The following is a 24,811-nucleotide window of genomic DNA, read 5'->3' on the forward strand; positions in this document are numbered from 1 at the left end:
TTACGTGTTGTTTCTTTCCCACTTTCTCTCTCTCTCCACACCTCCCTGACACAATTTTCAAGACTGTAAAGCGTTGAAATCTGGAGCCAGTATCGTCCTCTCCGTTTGTCACTCTGATGTACAGTTGAGAGAAAAGAGAGAGAAAATGGAGGAGCCTTTGCTGTGGTCCTGTGGAGGAGATAAAGCATGGCAGCACGTCTTCCGGGCACTCCCATTAAATAAAAAACAAGGCCGATAGTGTTCAATCAACGCACCAACTCTGTTATCATCCCATCAGCTTCAAATTACCGTTAATACAACAATTCTACTATAAGATCTGCTACTAATTTTTGGGTTCTTTTTTTTTTTTAGCTCTGTTTAAATTCACATTACATTTTATAAAAATCATAAACATTACAATTAATATACTTACTGTTTTTCAGAGATTAGTTAATTCCGAATTTGTATTTTCATGGATTAGGTGCACGTGGAATTTAGTTGACATATGGAAATGTTCAAAGAAACATTACTGTCACTTTGCCAGCTAGATTTTCCACAATTACATTGATTATTAATAATGGGAGCAGTGTTTCATAAAACTCTGCAAAGGGAACAGTAAATGGAGGAGCAGCAGCAAGTTGCAGTGTAATGACAATAAAGCTTTCTATGTTCACCACCCTAAACCACAGTACCCCCCTTCTCGGCTCTTCAGCTTCAAAGTTTCAAATATGCACCAACACATTCGAATTTACTACCCCAAATATGAATTGGCTCAGATGTATGTGCAAAACAATGACTGGAACTTGTGATTAATGTTCGGACATTTGGTTCTTATATTTATCATTTGAATAATCACATTGGATTTCAAAATCTTAGAAGAACGAGGCATCTTTTCGGATAATTGCGTTGGTATTTTGTCAAACTTTACCTAATTTAGGTTACCAGTTTTTTTATGGGACGGAGGAATGAAAGAGATTGATGAAATGGGGGTGCCAGAGAAACAATGGCAGAAATGAAAATCAAACCCATTAAATTCGCGGAGCTACCTGTACTGCCGAATGATACTGGTTTCGCTAAGTCTTTATCCTGACACCCACAAAATGTATGTTTTCCAAGAATCCAAAGACATCATAATCTCATGATGAAGGCCACTATTTCTTACCAAAGTAACAAAATGTAATACTAGTAGGAGTATGTTTCTTGCTAAGGTTAATTAAATATTTTGAATGCATGTCCATCTGTTTTGTTTCCATAGCACAGATATGGGGACAACAGCAAAAGTACTTGTTATATGCCAAAATTTTCTTCTACAAGGTTAATTGGAGCCTCTCTCATGCATGGTATGTTGTAGCCATAAGCTAATACCTTTTCCTTGAGGGAAGACAACATCGGTGCACGCTGACAACTCCTTTTTGTATCGTATCAATGATTATCACATGAATCACGAATGCAACAACTCTGCCGGTGGATTTATGAACATTTTGATTTTGCCAATTTTAATCTAATGCTAACCAGTAGTGTTATTATTATTATTATTTTTATAAATTTCGAATTAATGAACTTCAACGACCCTGTTTTTGTTTTGGGAAACAATATAGTTTTTAAGTTATAATCATTAATTTACCAAAAAGGTTTTGGAAGCCAAAGCAATTTACTTATGTCACCATTAATCAGCATTATGATTCTTTGAATGTCTGATTTCTTTGTTTTTAATTTCTAATTAATGCCCTAAAGTTAACCAAAGGGAATAATCAAAAAGCAAAAGACGACTTGGTCACTTTGACCTTAGCGAAATAGCTGGGTTGAGTAAAAAGTTAAAAGGTGAAAAGAAAAGCGTGGACCCTTATTTTTATCTATCGGTTATCACCTCAAATTCTTTGTCATTTTTAAAAATGACACGTCGAACGAGAATCCCTTGTTTCATAAAAAAACAAAAATGTAACATTTTTCAAATCTTGTATAATAAATTTATCATTTTTTTTTAGTATTTCTGGGTTAAAAAATTCAATTACTATAAATTTTTTTTTTAATTCAATGCTAAAAGGTGTGAGATATTAAATGTATTTTCCATTATGGGGCAGCTCAATAACTCAACCACTCCTCTGACTCACTTTTAGGCCTTCCTTTACTTTGATTCCTTTTCTATTCAATTATTTATGTCATCATTATATTTTTATGGTAGTACAGTCTTTTTAACATCATTCATTCTTCAAAAATCTCACAAATCCTACGGTTCTTTAAGGGTCTGGATTTCTAGGCTATATAAACCGAATGGACAGTGCAATCTCAGTAGTTTTTTTTTTATTATGCTTGATGACACCATCAAACATCATGCCCCTAAATCAAACGGTGGGTTTTACTCCAATAATGCACTCATTTCTCAGTCAACTTTGCTTGAACGAGAAGTTTAACATCATAATCATCAAAGGAATCCAACGGTCGATAAAGGTTTAAAACATGGTTTCTGATACATACGGATAACACCCAATGTATAGAGAGAAAAGAAAAAGGTGAATTGATATAGAGTAGGAGAGAGAGAGAGAGAGATTATTAGATGCATGGGGTCGTGGTCATTTCTGGAACTGAGAAAACAGCTGGTAGGGTCGAGTCTGCAGCTATATTTTGTCTTTTTTAACGTTGGCTTTCCACTCTTTTTACTCATCTTAAAAACCCCACTTCATCCATATCATTCTCTTCATCATCTCATTATCACCCAACACCACCACTCTCCCATCTCTCTCTATCTCTCTTTCCCTGTCTCTGTCTCTCTTTCTCTGTCTCAGTCCCCCTTGAAGACAGGCGAGACTCTTGGGAGATAAATATATAAGAGAATCAGAGAAACTTTCTTGTCAAACCAACAATTCATGAGAAAAGTCTCGTTGAAGATAGTTCTAATTGGGATGTTCCAAGGGAGCTGCTCTTTTGAGGGGAATGTTGTCTGGCTCGAGGACATTTCTTTTAGTCCATTTTCTTGCATTAGTTTGCTTCTATGGGTCTGCTTATTGTTGTAATGGATTGAAATTATGCCAGTGTCGTCGGACCAGGCTTCATTCCCCCCAATTATTGCTCCCATATGGAACTGCGAAGCAAAGGCTAGATTCTAGATCATGAACTGCAGCATGTAAAGGTTTGGGTTTTCAGCTTTAATGATTCTTTTGGGCGTTATTTGTTTCCTCTTTTGGGAAAATTTGGTGGTTTTAGATCATTGGGTATTTTGTTTTTAGAGCAATTAAGGTTGTTAGTTATGTGCAGATTGGTGTAATGATGAAGGCTTTTGACCAATTTTATTTTCATCATCTGCATAAAAGTTTCATCATTACTCTTTATTTGTTTTTCCTTTTTCTGCGGTGCTACGATTTTTTTTTTTTGTCAGTCCTAACCCTCCTTTCTGGTTCATCATTAGGCAGATCTTTCCCATGATGGCTTCCTGTATCTGATCTGTCTGCTTCTGCTGTTTTCAGATCTGGCTTTGATCTTTGGTAAACATTTATCCCTACTTTTTAACTCTACCCCTTTCTTCCTTCTTTTTCCATCTCTCTAGGGTTTCAGGGTGGAGAGCTTGGCTCTTCACCCAAAATGAATCCTTTTGAATAAAGCTTGGCCTGAGTGACGAAACAAAGGTAAACGGAAAAGAAAGACTTGTCCTTTCTTTAACTACAGTTGAAAATTCCATTAAATAAGATTTCTTGCAATGAGGAGTTACTAAATTCAATTCTGAGGGGATGTTTGATTTTCTGTGTAGGTATTAACATAAATGGCCTTTACTCATATATGCACACATGGCTCTTTATCAGCTTTCTTCTTCACTTATGTATACTAATTAGATCTGTATTATCTCTTACCTGCTTTGCATGGTGAAGGAAATGTATTAAGTCTTGATTTTAATATGATGCAGGAATAATTTTGAATATCTCAGTTATATTTATTCTATTTTTAGTTTCTCTCTAGCTACCTAGCTTGTGTTATTGGGAGTGAATAATGGACCTTTCACTGTAAAAATTACATGTCTTGTTGAGCTAGAGCATAGGACAATGACAGCTTGTGCAAGTAAGAGCTGTGCCAGTAAGAGCCGTGCCAATGGAAGTGTGGGCACAGATATGGGTCTGATTAAAGGAAACCCACATGCCTTGGCTTTGTCATAACATCTTATCTAAAACCCTAAATTTGATCATCATGATGTCAATGTTGAGTGTTGAAATTTAGTAAAATAACACCCTTAATTGTTCCATCAAATGCTTTCTTCTCTCCTCCTGGGCTTTCAAGAGTGATCAGTTCACCTCCAGGGATTCAGATGTGTGGTTACTTATTTTGTGTTTCCTACAACAGGTTTAAGGAGCTTTCTGCAGTAAAGCACATGCTTTAATTAACAAGTAACTATCGTTTGAAGGGAGCTTTTCCCAATGTTTGTGCTTCTTCAGTACATTTTAGGGAATTTGCGATCAGAACGAGGCGTAAAATTTTACTATTGTTTTCATTTCCCATCATACGTTTTCCATAATTTGCTCTTGCTTTACTCATGGATGGTGAGAACAGAACACATGAAGAAACAGTTGATTAGAAAGATTGGCAGAGAAGAGTTTATATAGGCCTATAGGCCTTAGGTAACACGTATCCCACTAGATTGTCACACCGGCATTTATCATCTAAAATCCTCCGCTCCCTTTGTCCTTCCCACAACCCCTACATTGACCAACAATCACCTTACTTTTTACAAGCTCAGCCGAAAGATTAGCAATGGAGTACTTCTAGTGCTTTGAGCGGTGAAAGTTTGTGTATTAAAATCCTGGTTAGGAATCTAGGAAACAAATGGCAGTTTTTTTTTTTTAATACTTGTATTACTTGTATGTGCATTTGTACGTTGAGACTATCACAAACATTAATATTCCTGATTTCTATAGTTTGAATCACTGGATTTGGATAGTTATCCTTTTCTTTTTCTCTCTTTTTTCTTAATTATTTTTTTATTCATTTTGTTGAAAAAGCACTCGTATGAAATGATGTCCCCTAAAGAACTACCTTTTGGGGAATTGGATCTTTTTGACCTTTGCCAAACAATAAAGTAAAACACTTTCTGCTTTGCTTTGAATTCTTGTTTTCGAGGCTAGCTTTTAGCACCCTTGTTTTTTAGAGAGAGAAAAGATGTTTATTGGGGCCGTGTTTGATGAATTCTTGAAGCCTTGAGGCCACAGGAATTTCCCCGTGAATGATTGGTGTGTTTTGTGTATACTTGACCAAGACTTTGGAGTTTTTTGAGTTTTTACACAGGATTTTTAAGTACATAAATAGTACTAGTAGTATCTAAGATTGCAATGTAGACATTAATGTTTTAACTTATAAACATATCCCGAGATTCACTGCAGTCATGGCTTCATTTCATCTTAGCAAAAATTTTCAATGTTGCTACTATCTACTTCCCCATCAACTGGAAGGGCCGATGATTTGTACCCATGTCGAGTGCCAGCATTGCGGTGCCAATCTGTTTGAAGGAACTGTTTTCCTATACGTGGTTAATGCACTTCGAACATGATGTTGAGCACCTAAACAGTTACTCCTGGCATGTGGTTACATTCTAGTACTTATAATTGAATTGATGATCGCACATTAAAATTTTAACTTTACCACTAAACATATCTTGGCTTAATTTCATCTTAGCAAACTTTTTCAGGGCTGTTATCTGCTTCCCCATCAGTTAGAGGGGCCCATGATTTGAACTCATGTTTTGAGTGCCATTAATGCTAATGCCAATCTGTTTGATGGAACTGTTTTCCAATACGTTGTTGATGGAAAAATCGAGGAAAATATAGTAAGAATAAGTATAATTCATGCGATCTCACACAATGATTTGGATTCTATATTTAAGAATCATGGTTCTATTAATTGGATCAATTTTATACATAATTTAACTTATTTCTTCCAACCCCGAACAAAGAAAAAGCATTTTAAGTTTTTAACACAATTTCACTCAAATAGAAAGTATTATTACGGTAGTTCTTGTTTTGTTCTTTTCAGTTTCCTTCTTTTAGCTGCCAATCTTTCTCCCCCACCCCTCTTTATTTAGTATTTACTATTTCCCTATTTGGGCTTTTTTTATTTTTTCTTTTTCTTTTTTCTCCTCAAAGCCGGATGGTGATAATAGTGACTCACTGATAGAGATTTAAATTGCAGTCATTGTCACGTTTTCAATCACGTCGCATTGATTATAATTACAAACATAACGGATAAAATAATGATAATCATATTCATCACGATTATGAATTTTTTTTTAATTTTAAACAATTTATTATAAAATAAAAATAAATAATAATTATAAACATGCTTATTATATTTAAAGTAATTTATAATTTTTTAATTCTTTAATTTATATATTAAAATAAATATTTTACATTTTTTAGTTTTAGTTATAAATCAATATACATATCTAAAATGTTGATAATTAATATATCCATGAATTTTGTCTATATAAATGCTATAAATAGATATAATTTATGACAAATTATCATTATGAAATTAATATTATAAATTAATCTAATAAAAAAGAATAATAATTAACATTTAAATATTTTTAAGTATAATTATTAAGGTAAATGGATTAAAATGGTATAGATACATGTAAAAACACTTGTACATGTCATCTCTCATTTTCTTTCAAAATTTTTTTCTAAAATTTAAAACCTTTAAAACATTTCCAAAAACGTATTTCTCATTATTTACTTTTGTTCTAAGACTTCTTATCTAAAAATATTAGCTATAAAAAAATTAATAATAAATATACTTAATAATATTAAATTTTTATTATAAAATTATATTTTAGATAATAAAAAATTAAATTCACTATTTAGCAACTAACAACTCTATTAAATTTTTATCCAAATCATAAAAAAATTTCAAATACCAATTTCCCAAAAAGTAAAAAAATAGATGACCAAAATAAAAAATAAAAACCAATTTATATTTGACGTCAACTTCCCTCTTGTCTTTCCCTCTTTGTTCACTTGGCTTTTTCATTCTAAAACAAAGTCACCCATGACCTTATCCAAACTCCTTGTATTTCTCTCAAGCAATTTCAACTCTCTCCTTTCCATTAAATTGATTTGAGAGCTATTTGCAATTATTTTATGGGATCACATAGTTCTTAAGTTGTTAAACTCAAAGATCCCATAAGGTGGCAAAATGGGTTTGACAGTTTGAAAGTTGGTTCCTTTACTAGAGTTTTATCATTATATTGTCTTTGTTATGATTATTTTGATTGGGATTTAAATTTGACTAAATAATTTAGACTTTGGGCATGGTCTTCTTATTATTTTGGAATGTGTATTCATTTTATTTAATGAAAAGAAATATAAATAACAGCTTTAATGTCCCGTTATAACCCTTTTTTTTTATTATTATGCAGCTATTTATGGCCGCAAACAACCATTATAGGTGTAATTGTTAATCACGCCCCATCGTGGATAAATAACGAAAGCGGTAGGCGACACTATCGCTAAATAACAGCCGTTATATCGCGTTGCGAGCACTATTTAAAACCTTGCTCGCTGGCAATGATATATAGTTAGTGGCAATAGCTCATCAGCAACAACGGCTTCTAGATTTGGGGTTTCAAGTTCTAGTGTCTTGGTTCCTTTCAGCTCACTTACTTCCCTGGCTTAATTATATCTTGGTCTTCAATTCTTATAGCACATTATTGCCAATTGGGATTTTACTTTTTATCTTCTATCCTCTAGCCATTGCTTATTCCTAAATTCAGATTTGAATGGACCATACATACGTTAAAGAAATAATAGCATTTGGTTACCACCAGATTTGGAGCTAGGTTTCAATGATCAAATGGATAAAACCAGTTCACCATTTAGTTTTCCCTTCTATCCTGTCATAAATCTGGCAACACCAATTAGCAAAGCTCGCAAAGTTCGGACTTCAGCAACTGCTGTCAACCCATCTTCTAGTTCTGCAAAGAAATCTTTCTTCATGATTGTTTTTGTCATAAAAAGGATTCTTTTGCATTTGCCAATGTTGTGAGTGTCAAATCACACAAATGCTTATTCTAGTAATCGACTTCCTAAAAATCCAACGGAGAAAGGAAGATTCACCTTTGATTTCTCCAGATTATATTGCAGCCTTTTCAGACAAAACTACCTTCGACAAACTGGAGTTAATTTGGTTTCCGAAATTTGTAGTACGAGTAAGTAAACGATGCAGTATATTCTAGTTAATAAACTAAAATGAGTTAAACAATAACAGACATCCTAAAACTGCACTTCCATTTCTTCTCTTAGCCTTTGTGTTCATAGAAGTTTTATGCAAATCAACAAAGCGCCGCTACTCTTCTTTCTGAAATAGTAAAATTTTGTTTACTGCAAACTTTTCATGCGTTGTTTTCCCCCTTCTTTTCTTGCAGCAAGAAATTTTGAAAAAATGACCAGAGATTGCTGATGCGCCATTTCTGATAACATTAGGCTACAGCCTAATAGATGTTCACTATCAATGAGTCCAAGCTTGTCTTTACAAATTGGGCCTCCCTTTTCTCCTACCAAGACCAGACATCGGCCTAGCCAATCCGTGTTAGGCAACGGCGCAGACCCAACCTGAGTGAGTTGGGGTGGTGGGGAGGAAGATGTGCATAACCCATAAATAAATTCAGAACCTTCCCAAACGTAATAACTCTATTCCGAAGTGGAATCATATCTTTGGACGGTAAAGCTACAAAGAGCAAATCTTTTAGCGTAAGGTTATGTGTAAAGACAGTTGTGGAAAAATTCTGAGTCATAATGAATAAGTTGTTTTGATACAAGTGCTCTGCAGGTAAGGGGATGGATACATTTTGCCTAAATGACATTTTCCTAATATCTGCCTATAAATTCCATTGACTGCAATTCCATATGTCCGTATGTAGTGATTTGTACCCTTCACCTTACTGTCTACATCTCTATAAATTTTATATATATCAAATAATTGAGTTCAAGTCACATGATTATTTTTATCTTTTTTACTGAAAAATGGTGTCAATAAACCGCAAAAAAACATAAGATTTGAATTTTAAATATGCTTAATATATTTTTTAGAGTAAAAAATTAATTACTTGGATTAAATTTCGGATTTAATGTTCTTAAAAATATTTATAGAAGCAAGGAATATCCCCAAAAAAGAGGAAGAGAAGAATAATAGTAGGCACAAACATCTTTAAATAATAACTTCTGCTTTCTTCAACAAGCCGGACTCACTCCCCCACTTTGGATGGTGTTTCCATCCCCCACTTCCTTCTCGACTTTGCATCTTTCTCACCACCATTACCAATCCAAATTTTCATCCAATAAAATTCTTAAATCATTTTTATGCCTTGAGAATTGAACTTGTGTAAAACTATGAAAACCAATTAAAAGTAGCCTTCCATTAGGAAATTTGAACTATATTTCATTACTATTTTTGTATCATGAGCATATTTGAAAATATTAAAAACTCCAAAATAAACTTGAAAGATTATCTCCTTTGAAATATTCCATTGGAGACTTTACGAAAGATTCAAATTATCCAGAAAAGCACTAATGTTATAAGTCTTCCTGAATGCAGAGTTTTTTATTAAAAAAAAAAAAAAAAACTATCAAAGAAATATTCTCCTGCTTTTTTAATGATGAAATCAACAGAATTTTCCAAGACATAGACAACACTAATTTTTGCCCTTTGTTCCACGTTAACGACTTTTATGTTTTGCTTTCAATTAGCACTCGTTTTGAAACAGACCAAGTCTTATAATAATCCAGGGAAATGACCTTCACTATTCTTTCCCAAAAAATTTAAAATTTAAAATTTAAAAAAGAAAGGAAGGATTGGCTACAACTTGTTTCTCCTAGCCATAACTTTGAAATTAACTCTCTTTAAAACGCACCTGATTCAATTTAGAACAGAAAATGAACCAATATGTTTCACAAAATCAATGATTTCCCTGAGGATTAAAATTGTCAAACTAATTTTATTTCTCATTTCTCAGTCAAAACGTTAGTGCAAGTCAAAGTGTTTGGGCCAGTAAAGATAATTTAGGACTCTGCTATCGATCATGTTGTTTCTCCAAAGACCAAATTCTGATTCGGGCAATGGGGCAGGCAATCATGTGCTAAAATGCATCATTATTTTGGAATAATTTTTGACCTTTGCTAGTGGTGTGTGCACCATGCCGAATGCGTCGCACCTGGTAATCCGCGTGTAGACTTCAACCCCATTGACCTAATTTTAGTATACTATACCATCTAAATTCAAATATTTTATTTTATTTAACGGTAAATGGAATTATCTTTTTATTTGATAAATTGAGTTTTTTTTTTAATATATATATTTTGGCAGTCATATCATCAATTCTTATTTGTGATATTGCTCATAATTTTCAAATAGACCCGTCCTCACAAAATTTATAAAATATTATAAAAATTTATATTTGATGTTTTATCAGTATATAAATTCTATACATTATAATAAATTAGATGATGATAATTTATTAATAAATATAAATTAATTTTTAAAATAAATATATATAAATTAAAATAATTAACTCATTAATAAAGTGTTATCGTTTGATTCATTGATAATGTATAAAATTTATATATTGATAATATATCAAATAAAAGTTTATATTATAAAGCACACAACTATTTTATTTTTATTATTCTATTTCATTTTCCTTAAATATTTTTTTCTCATTCTCTTAAAAATTTTATAAATTTAAACATCGCATTTTAAAATTTTAACTCCATCTTGTCTTACTTTTATGTTTTGATAAATTCGATAAATTCATCATTCAACTTTTAACATTCTCAAATACTTCGATAATTAGTAAGCATTAAAAATGAATATTCTTAATAAATCCCTCCCATTCGTTTTCTTAAAAAGTTAAATCTGGCATTACCATATTAAAAAAATAAGCATACTAAAATGTTAACCTCAAAAAATAGGAAAAAAATCCTCTGCTACTGACCCACCAACTTAAATGGACCCTCTACATCAATGCTTAAATATCCAATCTAGACCCTGATTGGCTACAGATCATCGGAGGGTCACAAACTTCTTGGTGCTTTTCTTAAATTGGCACATTTGCTAACTGTTTCAGCGTTCACAATGCAATCCAACACCATATCTTACCATCCAGATTTTGGGTCCCATTAGCCATTGTAGATGGTACCACTTCATAAATATAGTGGGAAAATTAAGGAGAGTTTGGTCATTTACGTTTAATAAAATTTTAAAATTTCTCTCTTTACTAACCTTTTTTGGGGGTATTTCTAACTGTAACTGACAAGTACGTACTCTCCGGGACCCCACTGTCCTTCGATTTTGAGCTTTTGATATTCCTAAGTGGCCAACGGTCACGGGCGAAAGAATTAAAGATTGCTTTGCCGCATGCCTCTCTTGGAATGATAAAATTTCCCATCATATTAAACTATATCTGACAAAATCTTTTTTATGGAAAAAAAAAATACTGCTGCTAAGAATTATAGTATAAACTATTTATTCCAACTTAGTTCTAACTTATAAATATAAAATATTATAATATGTTATTAAAATAATGTCATGTCATAGGTGAATCTAAAAAATTATGTAATAATAATTATTAATTTTATCAAATTAATAAAAAAATATTGTGCATCCATTGGCATGAACTTGATTTTTTTAATGTCTCATTATTTTTAAGTTTACCATTATTTATTTATTTATTTTTGAACTTGAATATAAAGATTACTCCGTTAAGTAAAGTTCTAATGAAATATTTAAACCAAATTAAGACTTTTCTTTTTTTTTTTTAAAGCAGGCAACCAAAAATGAATTTAGAAATCCATAAATCAATTAAGAAAAATTAAAACCACAAGATTTTTTTAAATACGGTTGCTTTTTTTTTTTCAAAGTAAAAAAAATTTTAAAAAATTACTTGATATTGACATATTGTAGAGATATAAAAAGGCATAGTGTCCTTTGATAATTACACAAGACCACAAAGCTGACTAGACCAGACCAACTCTTTGATGTTTACTTAGACAAGTTCGAGACCTGCTATTGGCTGTCTCAATCTTTTTTCTTTTTTGCTCATTGTAAAACTACACGTCTGCACCTAACCATGTCGTATGTCGGCTATTCCCTTTTATAAAATCTACATCCCTCGACTTTTCCCTCTTAACCCAGTGATTAAGAGACGAATTAAAAATTATGTAGGTATAAATTCGATCCCGTCATCCCTTCTCCCTCTTGCAAGAACACTTAAACTTCCTTTGCAACCAAAAAAAAAATCGACATCCATCTCTACCTCCATCCACGTGTTTTACCTCTTCGATTCCCCATTAATTACACAATTTGCCATTCTTTCTACCCATTTTCGTCCGTTACGACGATAAACTAATCAATCTTATCTTCCCCTTTTTATCATCATCGGATTCCCTTTAGATCTAACGTCTAGGAATCAACTTTATACACAAAAGCAAGAAAACACTGGCGTTTTCCGCAGCATACAAAAACCCCATTTTCCTCCCTGTGCTACCAATTCCCTTTCTATTAATTTCTTTAGCTTTATATATATATTTATTTATTTATTTATTTTTATATATTTATCTTCCCTAATTTCTGGTTGGTATGAGTTTATATGTTGGTGTGGATTATCAACCATGCCCAACGTCCCTAAGTCTCACAAATACTCTTCACTCTCCATCTTCGAACAACCCATTGCAAAGGACCCTTGGCCCTTTTCTTGTTCTTCCTTGTAACTTTCTTTTTCTTTAAAGAAAGTAGGGTTTTTGCCTTTGGGGTTCTTGTTCTTGGGGTTTTTTTGGGTAATTGTTGGAGAAATGGGTAGTGGAGAGAAAAGTTTGAGGAGCTTTCATTTACACCTACCACACCTTCATCATCATCATGGGAAGAAGCAAGCGAGGGATGTGCCAAAAGGATGTTTAGCTATCAAGGTTGGATCAGAAGGAGAGGAGCAACAGAGATTTGTGGTGCCTGTTATATACTTTAATCACCCCTTGTTCATGCAACTGTTGAAAGAAGCTGAGGAAGAGTATGGGTTCGATCAGAAGGGTACGATCACAATCCCATGTCATGTAGAGGAGTTTAGGAATGTCCGGGGCTTGATTGATAGGGAAAAGTCCCTTGATCATCAACATCACATCGGATGTTTTAGGGTTTGAATTCTTGTTAGTAACAGATAAAAAAGAACAAAAAAGATAAAAATGATTTATGGTTTTCTATGTGCCAAACAAGGGCGCCCTAAACCATGAAGAAATAGATTTTAATTAGTAGTATAATCTTTTTCTTGGTTTTGTAAATTCGGGAGTGTTTTTCATTTTTAGTTTGTTTTATTGCTTTTTCCTGTTTCTTGGTAGACCTTAGATGGTTGGTTGATAAGGATGATGATAAAAGATGATGCGATAATAACCAAAATGTTGCTTGCAATTGCAGTGACTTCGTTATTTTGTTAGGAACCACAATGAAAAAGAAGAAGTAACTGCCTTTTTCTTTTCTTTTGTTATTCTTTTCTCTTCTTTTCTTTCCTTTTCTTTTCTTTTCAATGCTAAAGATGAATATTTTGAAGAATTGAATGGTGTCTGGCATCAGTAGAATAGACAAGAGCTTTTGGTAGGGTCATTGCTTTTGCTTTAAGTTTGAAATATTGGGCACGATAACTGTGGAAATCACTCTCAGTAATCATGAAGTTAATTAAACTGGCTAAAAATTTTACATTTAGTGGTGAGGCATGAAATGTTTGGAATTTCATTTTTCCTTCTATGCCAACTCTTGAAAAATGACATTGATATGTTGCTGAAGTTCATATCAAAAAGTCTTATCAGCAAATGAGCAACAAAAGTTAAAAGAGTAGTACTTTACAAGAAAGAAAATTGACCCACTATTTTTTTAGAAAAACAACGGTGATATATTTAATTATCGGATTAAAAGACTGATAATTTTAATCCTTTACTGTTGTTTATGGTCAAATTGCAACAAATTATTGTATCTTTATCTATACAGATTTTGTGTTATAAACTGTGATTATATCTTATCCCTTAACCAAAGGGATAAACGTAAGTCAACAAAATTAGTTTTTTTTTTTATATACCGATGAAGAATCAGTTTTCATAGTTATCAAGAACTGAGTAGGCAGGAAGAAAGCTGTAGAAATTAAAGAATGGACCATTCTCTTAGATTCACGAAAAAAATGAGAATTCTTTGAAGTGTGTGAAAGACTGTATCCTACATGCAAACAGATGTGAAAGACTTGAGAGAGTGAATTGAGATTTTTTAAAACATAAACATGTGCTTTAAGGTTTAACATTTTTTTTTTTTGTTGTCTGGACCGCATTGAATTGAGTTAAGTGATGGGAGGAGGAATTGAAAAAGGTGTTGATAGAGTCAAGAGAATGAGTAATGGAGGGTAGGTTCAATCCCATGCTTTGGCTACGCAAGTAACTCCTTCCGTTGACACCAAGGCTTTTTTCTTTTTTAATGTTTTTGTAGGGTACACATCTGCCTTTAAAACCAGACAACAAACAAAGGCAGTTTGTACTTTTTTTCAGACTGTATTTATTAAGGTTTATATGGTTCAGAAATAACGAGCTTCACTGGCAGCCTTTGGAACCATCTATGTTACGGAAAATTGAACGTTTAAAGCTACGACAGATAAGAAAACTTTGTGGGTCTGGGTGGTCGTGGTGGGGTTTGACTGTACCACACTAAAAGTTTTGATAGAGTTAATGCCAATGGCACTACCCATTTAAAGAGCTTTTGTTTGTCTCAATATTGTTTAATTAAAGAGGGTCATGGAGGATTAATTTATTTGTCTGTTCTTGAATAAGTTTTTCTTTTCATATTGTAAAAGTGACATTGAAACCAACAAAATATCGCTTGGAAAGTTGGAACTTGTAAGTTACAACTTACAAGCAATTATCCATATATACGGTATTTGTTTTTAGCAATTAGAACTAAAAATATTGTATGAAGCATTCCTATAGCTAGCTCAAGTAATATTCTGATCAACAGACTTCTTCCAATTGACTAAATATCAATAAAATGAATTTGAAGATAAAACTTTAATTTAACATTTCGTTTTCTATATTTTTTTTCTTTGGTTTTGCACTGAGCCTAGTTATCGCATTCAAAGTATTGATGATGAGTTGCAACTAGATGGTGATGTTAATAGACCTGGACTGAGCGTCCAACTTGTTAATGTGACGAAAGAGAAAAGGATTGGAATTTGGAACACAACCAAATCTTATCTCAAAGAGCTCCAATAATCAACCAGCCCAGGCAGCAAAAAAGGTAGGATTAGAATTGAGTGCAAGACCTAATTGCTTCATTTATGATGTTTTTCACATTTTAGTTGTAGACTTGTAGTAGTACTACTTTTTGAAATGAAATGTTAACGCAGAAATATTATTATAAGAAATGTGATTGCTCCTGTCTTTGTATTTCTTTTTGGTACATATATATGCTGGGAGTAAAGAAGAAAAAAAAAAGAAAAATATATGTTATTTTGCAATAAATTCTGGTGAAGCTAGCGTTGTTTCTTTCTCTCTATATGTATGTATGGAGAAATGATACTCATGACCTTAATCAATAGATCACTTATCACTTATGAAAATACGCTATGCACTGCATTCAATTTTGCTCGGATTAGCCATGCATGATGCATGGGTGGTGCGTCCTTTAATAAAAAAATAAAATTAAAAAAGTGTTGAGATTTCAATGTGTTAAATTAATTGTTGGGAAAACCATATGGTGGGAGTCACGTGAAACGTAACTTACTATTTTGGGAGACATGGAAATAATCATGGTATATTTTCGAATGTTGGCTTCAATTGTACAGCACTGTCATATTAGTGGATCTATGTATATTAATTGGATATTCACGTATATCTCCAAAGATTAAAAAAAATTTAAATATATTTTTCGTCGACAAAATTAACAAATTCATCCACAATTCATCAATAAATAAATTATGAACACTCCAAAAATTTCTAAACCCGTGACTAAGTGTGTTGCAAGAATTTTTATAAGGATATGGTAATTATTAAGCCTGCATTTGGTGTAAGGAAATTTAATCTGGACAAGGACATGTACTTACTCCGGCAGATGTATGTCTAAATCATAGTGCTTTAAAGGAAATAAAAGGAGTCCTTTGTTATAAGTAACGTTCCGTTCGTCTAAGCGAAGCCCTGATTAATGGGAAAATACAGTGGTTAGTAATAGTAAGTCAATTGACAAGAAACTTCTAACCAGTCAACTCAATTAACCCCACCTTAATCCTTGTCAAGAAGCCCGTTGATTTATGCATACGATATTTTAAAAACACATTCATAATGTTGTGGTGGAACCGGAATTGCCATTGTGAAATGGCCCTTTTTTCTGGCTGCATTCTACTCCGATTTAGAATTCAGATTGAAACCTGCTTGCGCTGGATTGAAAAGGAAGTTTCTTGTATTTTGTAGGCTTGAATCAGAAATCTATGAACAGTCAAACTTCACCACCATATAACGCATGGCTGTAAATATATCCTGGTTTATTTCCTCAAATAACCATGACTTCTGGGCTCTAGTTCCCTATGCCAAAAATGGATTATATCCCACGGGCTTGAGCCTAGAGCCCAAGTTTTGGGCTTAAAGGCCGCTCTAGCTTACTCAGAACCACATACAGCCATGCTCCGCCCTTGCCCGCTTGCAACGACAGTCTAGGGAGGAGTCAATCAAACTGGCAGAATTAGATTATTTCGAGTTTGAATTTTTTAAATTTGATATTTTGAACTGTTTTGAGTTTAAATTCAAATGATTAAATTTTAAAATAAAATTAATTTAATTTCAAATCATTCTAAATTAATTCAACCAAAATTTTGAGCACAAATATGACTTAGACAACTATTATGACAAAGTCAAACTCTGGAGGGAAGTGACGATAACTATAAAATGCCGAGATAATGAAAAATTTTGTAAATTTTATGAAAAGATTGACATTGGGTTTTTTCCATTGATCCTTTCAGCACCAATGACTTTAGCGTCTCCAACTCAAACCGACATACATGCACTAAATGCAAATTTTGGATACGAGTAAGAAGAAATTCTCACGGTAAAATTTCCGCAACAATCTTACTAAAATATTCACTTATGCACATTTTTCTGTAACCAACCCTAAAAGAAAATTAAATTTAAAAAAAAAAAAAATCACAAATCATTCAGAATGCCATGAATTTTTAAGAACTATATATATCAATGGCTAAAAAACTAGTGATGTCTTGTATTCGAGCTACGAAGCGTCACACCATGTAAAAATTTTGTATACCCAAGTAAACTAAGCTTTCCATCCGAGACACTGATCCAGTCTTTGAGGAATGAATATGCTGAAGGGCCAACATTCAACTCCTGTAATCAAATCAAAAGGAATCACAACATAAAAAAGTTATTAGGACAAGATGACGCTGTGAGGTTTGGAAGAAACAACTTACCCGTGCCAATTCTTCAATTGAAATTACTCGATTGCCCTCCTGTTCGAAATGCTCAAAAGCAGTGGAGGCAATCTGCTCCCAACCTTCAACTGCTTCCAGTTGATGTGTGCTAATCGCTGCTGCACAAAACTCTTCAAAGTACATCTTCCTGTATGCAAGTGATCCCATCTGAGCAAACAATAATGCAACCGTGAGGAACTGAAATTCAAATGACAAATGAGAACCAAAGGAGTGGAGAGATGTCTATTGGTATTCTAAGAAAAACACAAACCTTACAAAGCAGAATTAAGGTGATAGAAGCAGGTAAAAATCATGAATGCTGATTAAGATGCTTAAACATTTTGGAAAAGTAAAAGCATATACAAACACCATGGTTCATGGATATTTCGATATTAATAAAGCAATTTAAAATGAAAACCATTTTCTTCCAGGCCCGAAGACCCTTAAGCCAAAATGTCTAACCAAAAACACTAAATTGTGAGAAAAACGATTAATAAAAATTGCCACCAAGGAGAACTTCTAGAAAGAGCCTTACACTATTAAGAATGTCAGGTACCCTAGATTCACCCATTGCTTCAGTAGCATTTCGAGCAAGTGCCTGCAAAATTGATATCCTAGTGTCATAAATTTTTTATAATTTAAATAAAATAATAAAAAAGCAGAGAGATCAAAGATAAGGTCCCCTTAAAAAGGTGGAAAACAAGGACAGATTACTGAGACACCCCATCATTGCCTAATTAAGTCAACATGTCACACCAATGAACAGAAAAGAAATCAGCTTCAAATAATTAACCAATTTAGTTGCAAAACTTGAATTGTTAGGATTAAGAGGCAGTCAATAACCATTTTAAAATTTTCAAGAGAGACACTCCCATCTCTATTCGGTTCCAACAGCCTGAATTGTGCCCTGAGATAAACCAGCTCATCTTCAGTCAATGCTTTTGAAAGAGCCTACAAGTTGTAACAATTACGAAGATACAAGTTAGTGGGTGACACAAAGCAAAACTCATGTTCATGCACCCTTACATACACACACACACACACACACACACAAATATATTTCAACATGCTCTAGCCAGTCAAAAACAATCATGTTGGACGTCATGGTTAATTGCTACAAAAGTACAGTTCTCTCAATTCCATTAGCTGAGGAGTTTTAATTTTTACATAAAAATACCAAAAACCTAACTTCAGTTGAAAATGATACCAATGCAATATAACAAGAATCTTAGTTAAGCTAAAACGCACACCTGAAAATACCAATTAGAATTCCGAACCTTCATAAGTATACCACTACTATTCACAAAAATCTACAGTTGCAAAGGATGTTTTGCAGTTTTAACATATTTGGATAGTTGAAAATTAAAATATTAGTTCAACTGCGCTATTTCATATAACAATCTCAGCTTTTTACTAGAATTTGTCAGAAAGAATTTTGGCAAGCTAAAGCAAGAAATACCCTCAAGGAAGTGCTAAGAGGGAGGAAAAGAGAGGGAAGGAAGAAAAGACAGCAAAGGTTCAGAAAGTTGCTGTGCACATTTCTGAAATAAAAAAGAAAAACAGAAAAATTGTACCTTTAGTGCAGCACGTTTGAATGGTGTCGCCTGAAGGTATGACTTAACTAACTTATAGATCAATATATCAAGAGGGATGGAACGGCTTTCATCCCGCAACCAAGGGTGCGCTGAAATGATATAAAAGTGCAATATAATTCAGTTGATCTGTGCTAATCCTACCACCAAAAGTGACTGGCTTGTCAGACAAATGCAATTGATTATTTTCACAATGGGATAAAATTCATGTATTAACCAGTTTAGTACAAAGTCCCAACTTACTTAGTGCTTGAACAGCAGTCATTCTTTTTCTGTAATCCTTGTTTAGGAGTCTCTTAACAAAGTCCTTGGCCTCTGGAGAGACAGATGGCCAAGGCAAATCATCAAAGGTGGGATCCGATCTTAGCACAGAACGAAAAATTCCAGATTCCGTACGTGCCCAGAATGGCCGGCTTCCACATAACAAGATGTAGGTGATTACTCCAATGCTCCATATATCTGCTTCCAGACTATAAGATCTATGCAGAACTTCAGGAGCAACATAATAAGCACTTCCAACAATATCATTTAGTCTTTCTTCTGTTACAAACATATACGGCACAAAGTTAAAAAAAATAAACAGACTATTAGCAGTGACCTGACATCCAGTCTACTGTATAATGACCTTTATAAAATACAGAAAATGGAAATTGATATGCATCCAGTATAAATTTATCCATTTCATATTACATTAGTTTCTTAATTAGTAACCCATTCAGACATGTGCAGACATATTCAATTGTCAATGTTAATACTGCAACATTTTGCTCCATTAGGGTTTATACGCTTAGGGTTTCATATGAATAAAAAAAACTTAATTTCTTCTCCAATTTACAGCAGAACAAAAGCGCTAGAACATTTCTGCAATTTTTTATGTTTATACCCAATTATCCTACAAGAATATACAACATTACTCATCTAGAAAGGAACCAAACAAAATATAGGTGGTAGATTATCATCACTGCTCACAATCTGTTTGATAGCTTTACAAAAGCTATGAATGGAGGTGTGTTCATTGTGAACCAAGCTAAAGTTGATGGGTGATAATCAATCATTACCTGGTCTAATAAAGTCAGAAAGACCGAAATCAATTAGTTTCATGTCAGCATCTTCACCACCAGAAGCGAAAAGGAAGTTCTGTAGCTCAAGCAATAAAGAATAGCATCAGACATATGATAATATCCCAGAACATATACTTTTCAGTTTCACAATCCATTTAAAATAAAATGCTAAAGTAAAAACCTCTGGTTTTAAGTCACGGTGCACAACTCCCTGAAGATGACAAAATGAAACCACACTTAATATTTGTACAACTATAGCTTTTGCGTCTTCCTCAGTGTACCTTCCTCCCCTGGAATAGAGAAATTCTCATCTCAATGTCACAATATAACAAACTAATCACATTGGTGACCATTTACTCTTCTGTATGATCACATCAAATCTAATGGCAAAAAGTCAGTGAATTAAAATGGGGGGATTAAAACCTAATTAACAACCATTAACATGACAAATCCAAGGGTATAACAAAAGATGACATTTATCTAACCCTCTGGTTTCTATAAAGATAATGATATTCAAACACAATGGTGAATACGTCAGAATAACAGCATAGATATTACAAAAAAACCAAGTTACCTTGCCAAAATTCTGTCTAATAGCTCCCCACCTTCACACAATCTGATAAGCAACAGAATTCCACAAATGTTAGACCCAAAAATTTTAGAAATGCAATACAAAATTTTACGTTGCTGCATTCAGAATATTCCCCAAGTTTTCACAGAGAAAATCATGCCCATTATTATCATTATTTTAAATCTAGAAAGCACAAAAATTCAAAAAGTTACAAAATTAAACCTACTAAAATAAAGGAAGGGAATCTAGTTGAAGACAAAAAATAAAACAATCTGCAACTAGAAAGGTTAATGCAAGGACATAGCTTTATCGAAGATAAACCATTTTCCCAAATTAAATTTTAACAGAAACAAGAAAAGACATACTCCATGACTATGTACACGTTATTGGCGTCCTCACATGCATCATAAAACTTGATCAAATGGTTATGTCCTGATAGTGCTTTTAATATTTTCACCTCCCTTCGAACGTCTTCAATTGATATTGCTGTTGTCATCTGTCAAATAAATCTGGTTAAAATGCAGCAGGTGCAATCAACACTTCATTCTTTTCTATTTTTCCCTTGGGGAACAAGAGTGTAACCCCTTAAAGAGATACAAGACCTCGGATTTGATCCTAGTCCTGTGAAAGACCCTACCCCAATAAAGAGTGGAGGATTGGCCAAAAAAGAATAAAGGGAGAAGGAAACACCAGGTCAAACCCTGAGGCCAATCAACACATTTAATCACCACTTTTTGAGAACATAGCAGCAAACACTAAACCAAAAAGGGAAATGAAAAGAATTAAATTGGAAATAGTAATTACAAGCATAATGCAGACAACATAACAGTTCTCTTCTTAAATTATGAGAAAAAGAAAGAAAAGCTAGAATGATCCTAAGTCAAAGATTTAGATATAATCGCTTTGACAAAAAATAAGGTAACAAGGTTGTCAAACAAAGCCTCTTAAGTAGGCAGAAATATGGCCTATGGGATGTAGCTTTGTTGCTTGGATAATAAAAATTGATATACACAAACACATAGGGCAACTTGTTAAAAGATATGACAACTATATAACACATCTCCAGTAATTAGATGATTTAAAATTTAACATGACCTCATGGTGTGAATTGAAACTGAATGAAGCTCCAAATTCCTCCCCTTAGATTCTTTGGAAAATGCAAAAAGCCACCAGCATATTTTCCTTTGCGTTTGGCCACAACTGGTAGAAACAAATTGTATCACAGAATTTCCCTCAAATTTCATTTGCAATCAATTGTAGGATAATTGATCTTTTAAGTTTTTTTGTGTTATGTCCAGAACCACCATCACAGCAACATATACCTCTTTTGTCCTACTCCTATCACCATTTGATCATTATCAAGAAAAATTCAAACAAAACATCAGTACCCTATCATGTGGTAAGATACATGAGAAAGTATCTCATTACCTCACATGAAGCAAACAATTAATGATCCAGAAAATATTACTCCATGATTTTGATTTGTCTCATCCCATAGCTGATATCACACCTGGGAAACCCTCTAATTTCTAGCAGCAGAATAGCTAAATGTCATTTTAACTGAGCACACTTTGATATGTAAACTCATTATGGCATTAGAGAAGAGGGTTGTTCATTATGGGTCTTGTAACACTTTTTGATGCATAGGTCCATCTGAACTGCGTGCATTTACCTATAACGCAGAATAATTAAAGACTTTATCATTGCATATCTTGGTTATTCAATGTTTTCCAGTTAATACCTACCATTCCCATCAGATATCAAAATTATAGTAGCATTAAACAATTAAAAGGTTTCTAATTAAATACTTGACAATTTTAGTGCGATACTAAACCACATGCAAGGATCTCTTTCTGTTTTTCTACAATAATCCTTTCATTCTTTGTAAAGTTTTTCCTTATAAGCAATTCAAACAAAAAAAGTAACATATGTACTCAAGGTATCAGAGATTGGTAGCCCTAACAAGGCAATCACACAATCCTGTCTTGTCTTGTCATATACCTGTATCCTCTTTAAAAATCATAACAGCCACGACCCATAACAATGTCATCATATATATGGTATCAACATTGTATATTTTGTAGGTCAGAACCGTAAATTCATACTCGGCAACACGTGGATAAGACACAAAAAATCTCTAATTGGAGAAACAAAGTTTGCATTCCCACCTAATTCTATTGTGCTTGATGTGGCTACGGTTACATTTCCATTTTAAACTTTTGATCAAATACCCTGTGTTATTGCTAGATACGCTACGTGATCATCAAATAAAAGACCTTTGTCTTCTTTCGGTCTTCTAGAATTACAACCACAATCGCGCTTCCTCCTAACCGACAAAAAAGATTCAGCTAATCAAAGCAAGAGGTATCCTTTTAATTCACATATGTCACTAAGAGCTCACGTAATTGCCAAATATCAATGATCATTTTGGCAGTGCCAAAGTCGTTAACGTGATTATTCTATGATTAGTCTAGCTTATGTAACTTATCTTCTTCAACTAGGAAATACTCCTGCTGAATTTACTTGAATTGAAAGAACAAATATCTATCTAATGTTTGGAATACATAGCAATACCATCAATGACCAAAGGACTTTTTCTTAAGAATATTTTAATTAAATTCAATTTTAAGACTAATACCTCAAAAAAAACCCCTACATTAAGAGAACAATCTTAATATCAAAATAATTTCTTAAATTAACTGAAATTATTGAGAACAAATAAGTAAAAAGGAGTAGAAAACGGCGTACCTTAGCTTTTGAGATGATCTTAACAGCAAGGGGTAGATCCTTCAGTTCACCCTTTTTACCTCTAGCAGAGCAAGTGTGACCAAAATGCCCTCGCCCTACTTCTTTTCCAAGCTCATACTTAGCCCCAAAATTTTTGCCATAACCAAAGCTCTTATCCAGCGCTTGCTCTGGCTCCGTTCCGCGATCCTCAGGGATCGGTCCTTCCTTTGGCTTCCCGCCAAGCCGCTTCACCAGCGACGCTTTTATGTGTTTAGCCGGCGAAGGCGGTGGGAACGGCCGCCTGAAGAATCTCCTCGGCGTCGAACCCCTTGAAGCCCTCGCCGGAGAAGGCGATACTCCCGGAGGAAGCGGACTGGCAGACACCCCGTGAGGGTATGGGCTGGGCCATGGACTCTGGTTCGAAGACCTAGCTGGAGTATTCTTCACTGACGGAACATTAACAGCGCCGTTACCCGCCTGTAACGGCGCTTGTTCCCGATCGGCTGAAACCACCACTGTCGTTGTTGTCGTAGCATTTGACGTCGTCGTTTCATTTACTCCCGTTTGATTAACTTTGCCGTAACACTGCCCCATCCTAAAAATCCCCCCCGATCACAACAAAATCAAATGTCTACACATCGGACGGTTCCAACAACCTTCCTTCCCTCCCCACCTGATCTGATAATAAAAAGAGATCTGCGGCGACAAAACGATAAAAGAAAAGAATGAAATAGAATTTCGAGTCAGAGAAGAAAAAAAAAAAAAAGAGTGCGACAGATACACAGAGAAAGAGAAGGGTTGAAGCTTGAGCAAAGAAATTATAAAGAGTTTTTATTATTTATAAATTAAAAAATAAAAAAATAAAAGAAATCTTCAGGATTAATTTTGAGACGTTGGATTTGTAGAATCTTCTCTATATATAAGGAAAGGAAAAATCACGATTTTTTTTCTTTTCAAAATAGCTCGAAAATAGGGGAAATAATTGCTTTTTTCTTCTCTTCTTTTCCTCTTCTGTTTGTACAAGTTGCTTTTTGTTTTGTCTTTTGCTACTTTTCTATTTTATTATTTTTTAATCAATACTGAGATTTTTAAAAAATTTAGAGAGTTTTGATTCTGTACTTCTACAAATACGACATTGAGAGCGTTTTGGACATTTTATGGAAATGATTATATTACTAAAACGCCCTCAAATGGACAGGTGGTATGTTTTGAATGGTAAAGGATATCTTTAATTGTGGAGTTGTATGGTATGGGAAGTGGTCAAAGGAGAGGATTTACGAGAATCAGAGCTGACGAAAAGTCGAAAACAGGCACATAATGGTCCGAAGGTTCGAAATACGCGAGACTTTAGTGATAGTCAGATGAGAAATTTAATTCGACGTGACACTATCTGAAATATAATTTTCTTTGCTAATAACCC

General features: G+C 33.7%; 2 protein-coding genes and 1 long non-coding RNA gene across 6 annotated transcripts; 2 read left to right on the plus strand and 1 right to left on the minus strand.

Annotated features, from left to right (window-relative positions):
* Window positions 1–2,527: 2,527 nt before the first annotated feature.
* Window positions 2,528–5,338, plus strand: LOC111305982 (uncharacterized). 2 transcript variants are annotated; one of them, XR_016331006.1, is made up of 2 exons: window positions 2,528–3,599; window positions 3,722–5,338. It is a non-coding gene; the product is annotated as an uncharacterized LOC111305982 (long non-coding RNA). The 2 variants fall into 2 exon arrangements; XR_016331007.1 differs by having other exon boundaries at window positions 4,306–5,338.
* Window positions 5,339–12,660: 7,322 nt separating this feature from the next.
* Window positions 12,661–13,315, plus strand: LOC111305983 (SAUR-like auxin-responsive protein family). The gene has a single exon (XM_022903871.2). It carries the CDS (start codon window positions 12,798–12,800, stop codon window positions 13,137–13,139), a length of 342 nt encoding a protein of 113 aa, XP_022759606.1. The 5' UTR covers window positions 12,661–12,797; the 3' UTR covers window positions 13,140–13,315.
* Window positions 13,316–17,046: 3,731 nt separating this feature from the next.
* Window positions 17,047–24,202, minus strand: CRK3 (CDPK-related kinase 3). Of its 3 annotated transcripts, none has more exons than XR_016331662.1 (11): window positions 23,413–24,202; window positions 21,030–21,160; window positions 20,668–20,709; window positions 20,275–20,383; window positions 20,091–20,169; window positions 19,276–19,572; window positions 19,015–19,124; window positions 18,284–18,391; window positions 17,976–18,173; window positions 17,441–17,608; window positions 17,047–17,357 (listed from the first exon to the last, which is right to left on the minus strand). XR_016331662.1 is itself a non-coding variant. In XM_022901857.2 (11 exons), the coding sequence occupies exons 1-11, from the start codon at window positions 23,983–23,985 to the stop codon at window positions 17,220–17,222; spliced, it is 1,818 nt and encodes a 605-aa protein (XP_022757592.1). In that variant the 5' UTR covers window positions 23,986–24,202; the 3' UTR covers window positions 17,047–17,219. The 3 variants fall into 3 exon arrangements, 2 of the variants coding, with proteins under 2 accessions (XP_022757592.1, XP_022757593.1); XM_022901857.2 differs by having other exon boundaries at window positions 17,976–18,038; XM_022901858.2 differs by lacking the exon at window positions 18,284–18,391 and having other exon boundaries at window positions 17,976–18,038.
* Window positions 24,203–24,811: the final 609 nt, after the last annotated feature.

The sequence above is a fragment of the Durio zibethinus genome, chromosome 21, assembly GCF_047325235.1.
Source record: "Durio zibethinus cultivar Kanyao isolate XHJ-2024 chromosome 21, ASM4732523v1, whole genome shotgun sequence".
Classification (NCBI taxonomy): Eukaryota; Viridiplantae; Streptophyta; class Magnoliopsida; order Malvales; family Malvaceae; genus Durio; species Durio zibethinus.

Coding starts and splice junctions, on each gene's coding strand:
- LOC111305983 (XM_022903871.2), top strand. CDS start 12,798: ATGGGTAGTGGAGAGAAAAGTTTGAGGAGCTTTCATTTACACCTACCA.
- CRK3 (XM_022901857.2), bottom strand. CDS start 23,985: ATGGGGCAGTGTTACGGCAAAGTTAATCAAACGGGAGTAAATGAAACG. Junction 21,161..23,412: donor AGATCATCTCAAAAGCTAAG/GTACGCCGTTTT, acceptor TTTATTTGACAG/ATGACAACAGCAATATCAAT. Junction 18,039..18,283: donor CTCTTGAAAATTTTAAAATG/GTTATTGACTGC, acceptor TCAATTTTGCAG/GCACTTGCTCGAAATGCTAC.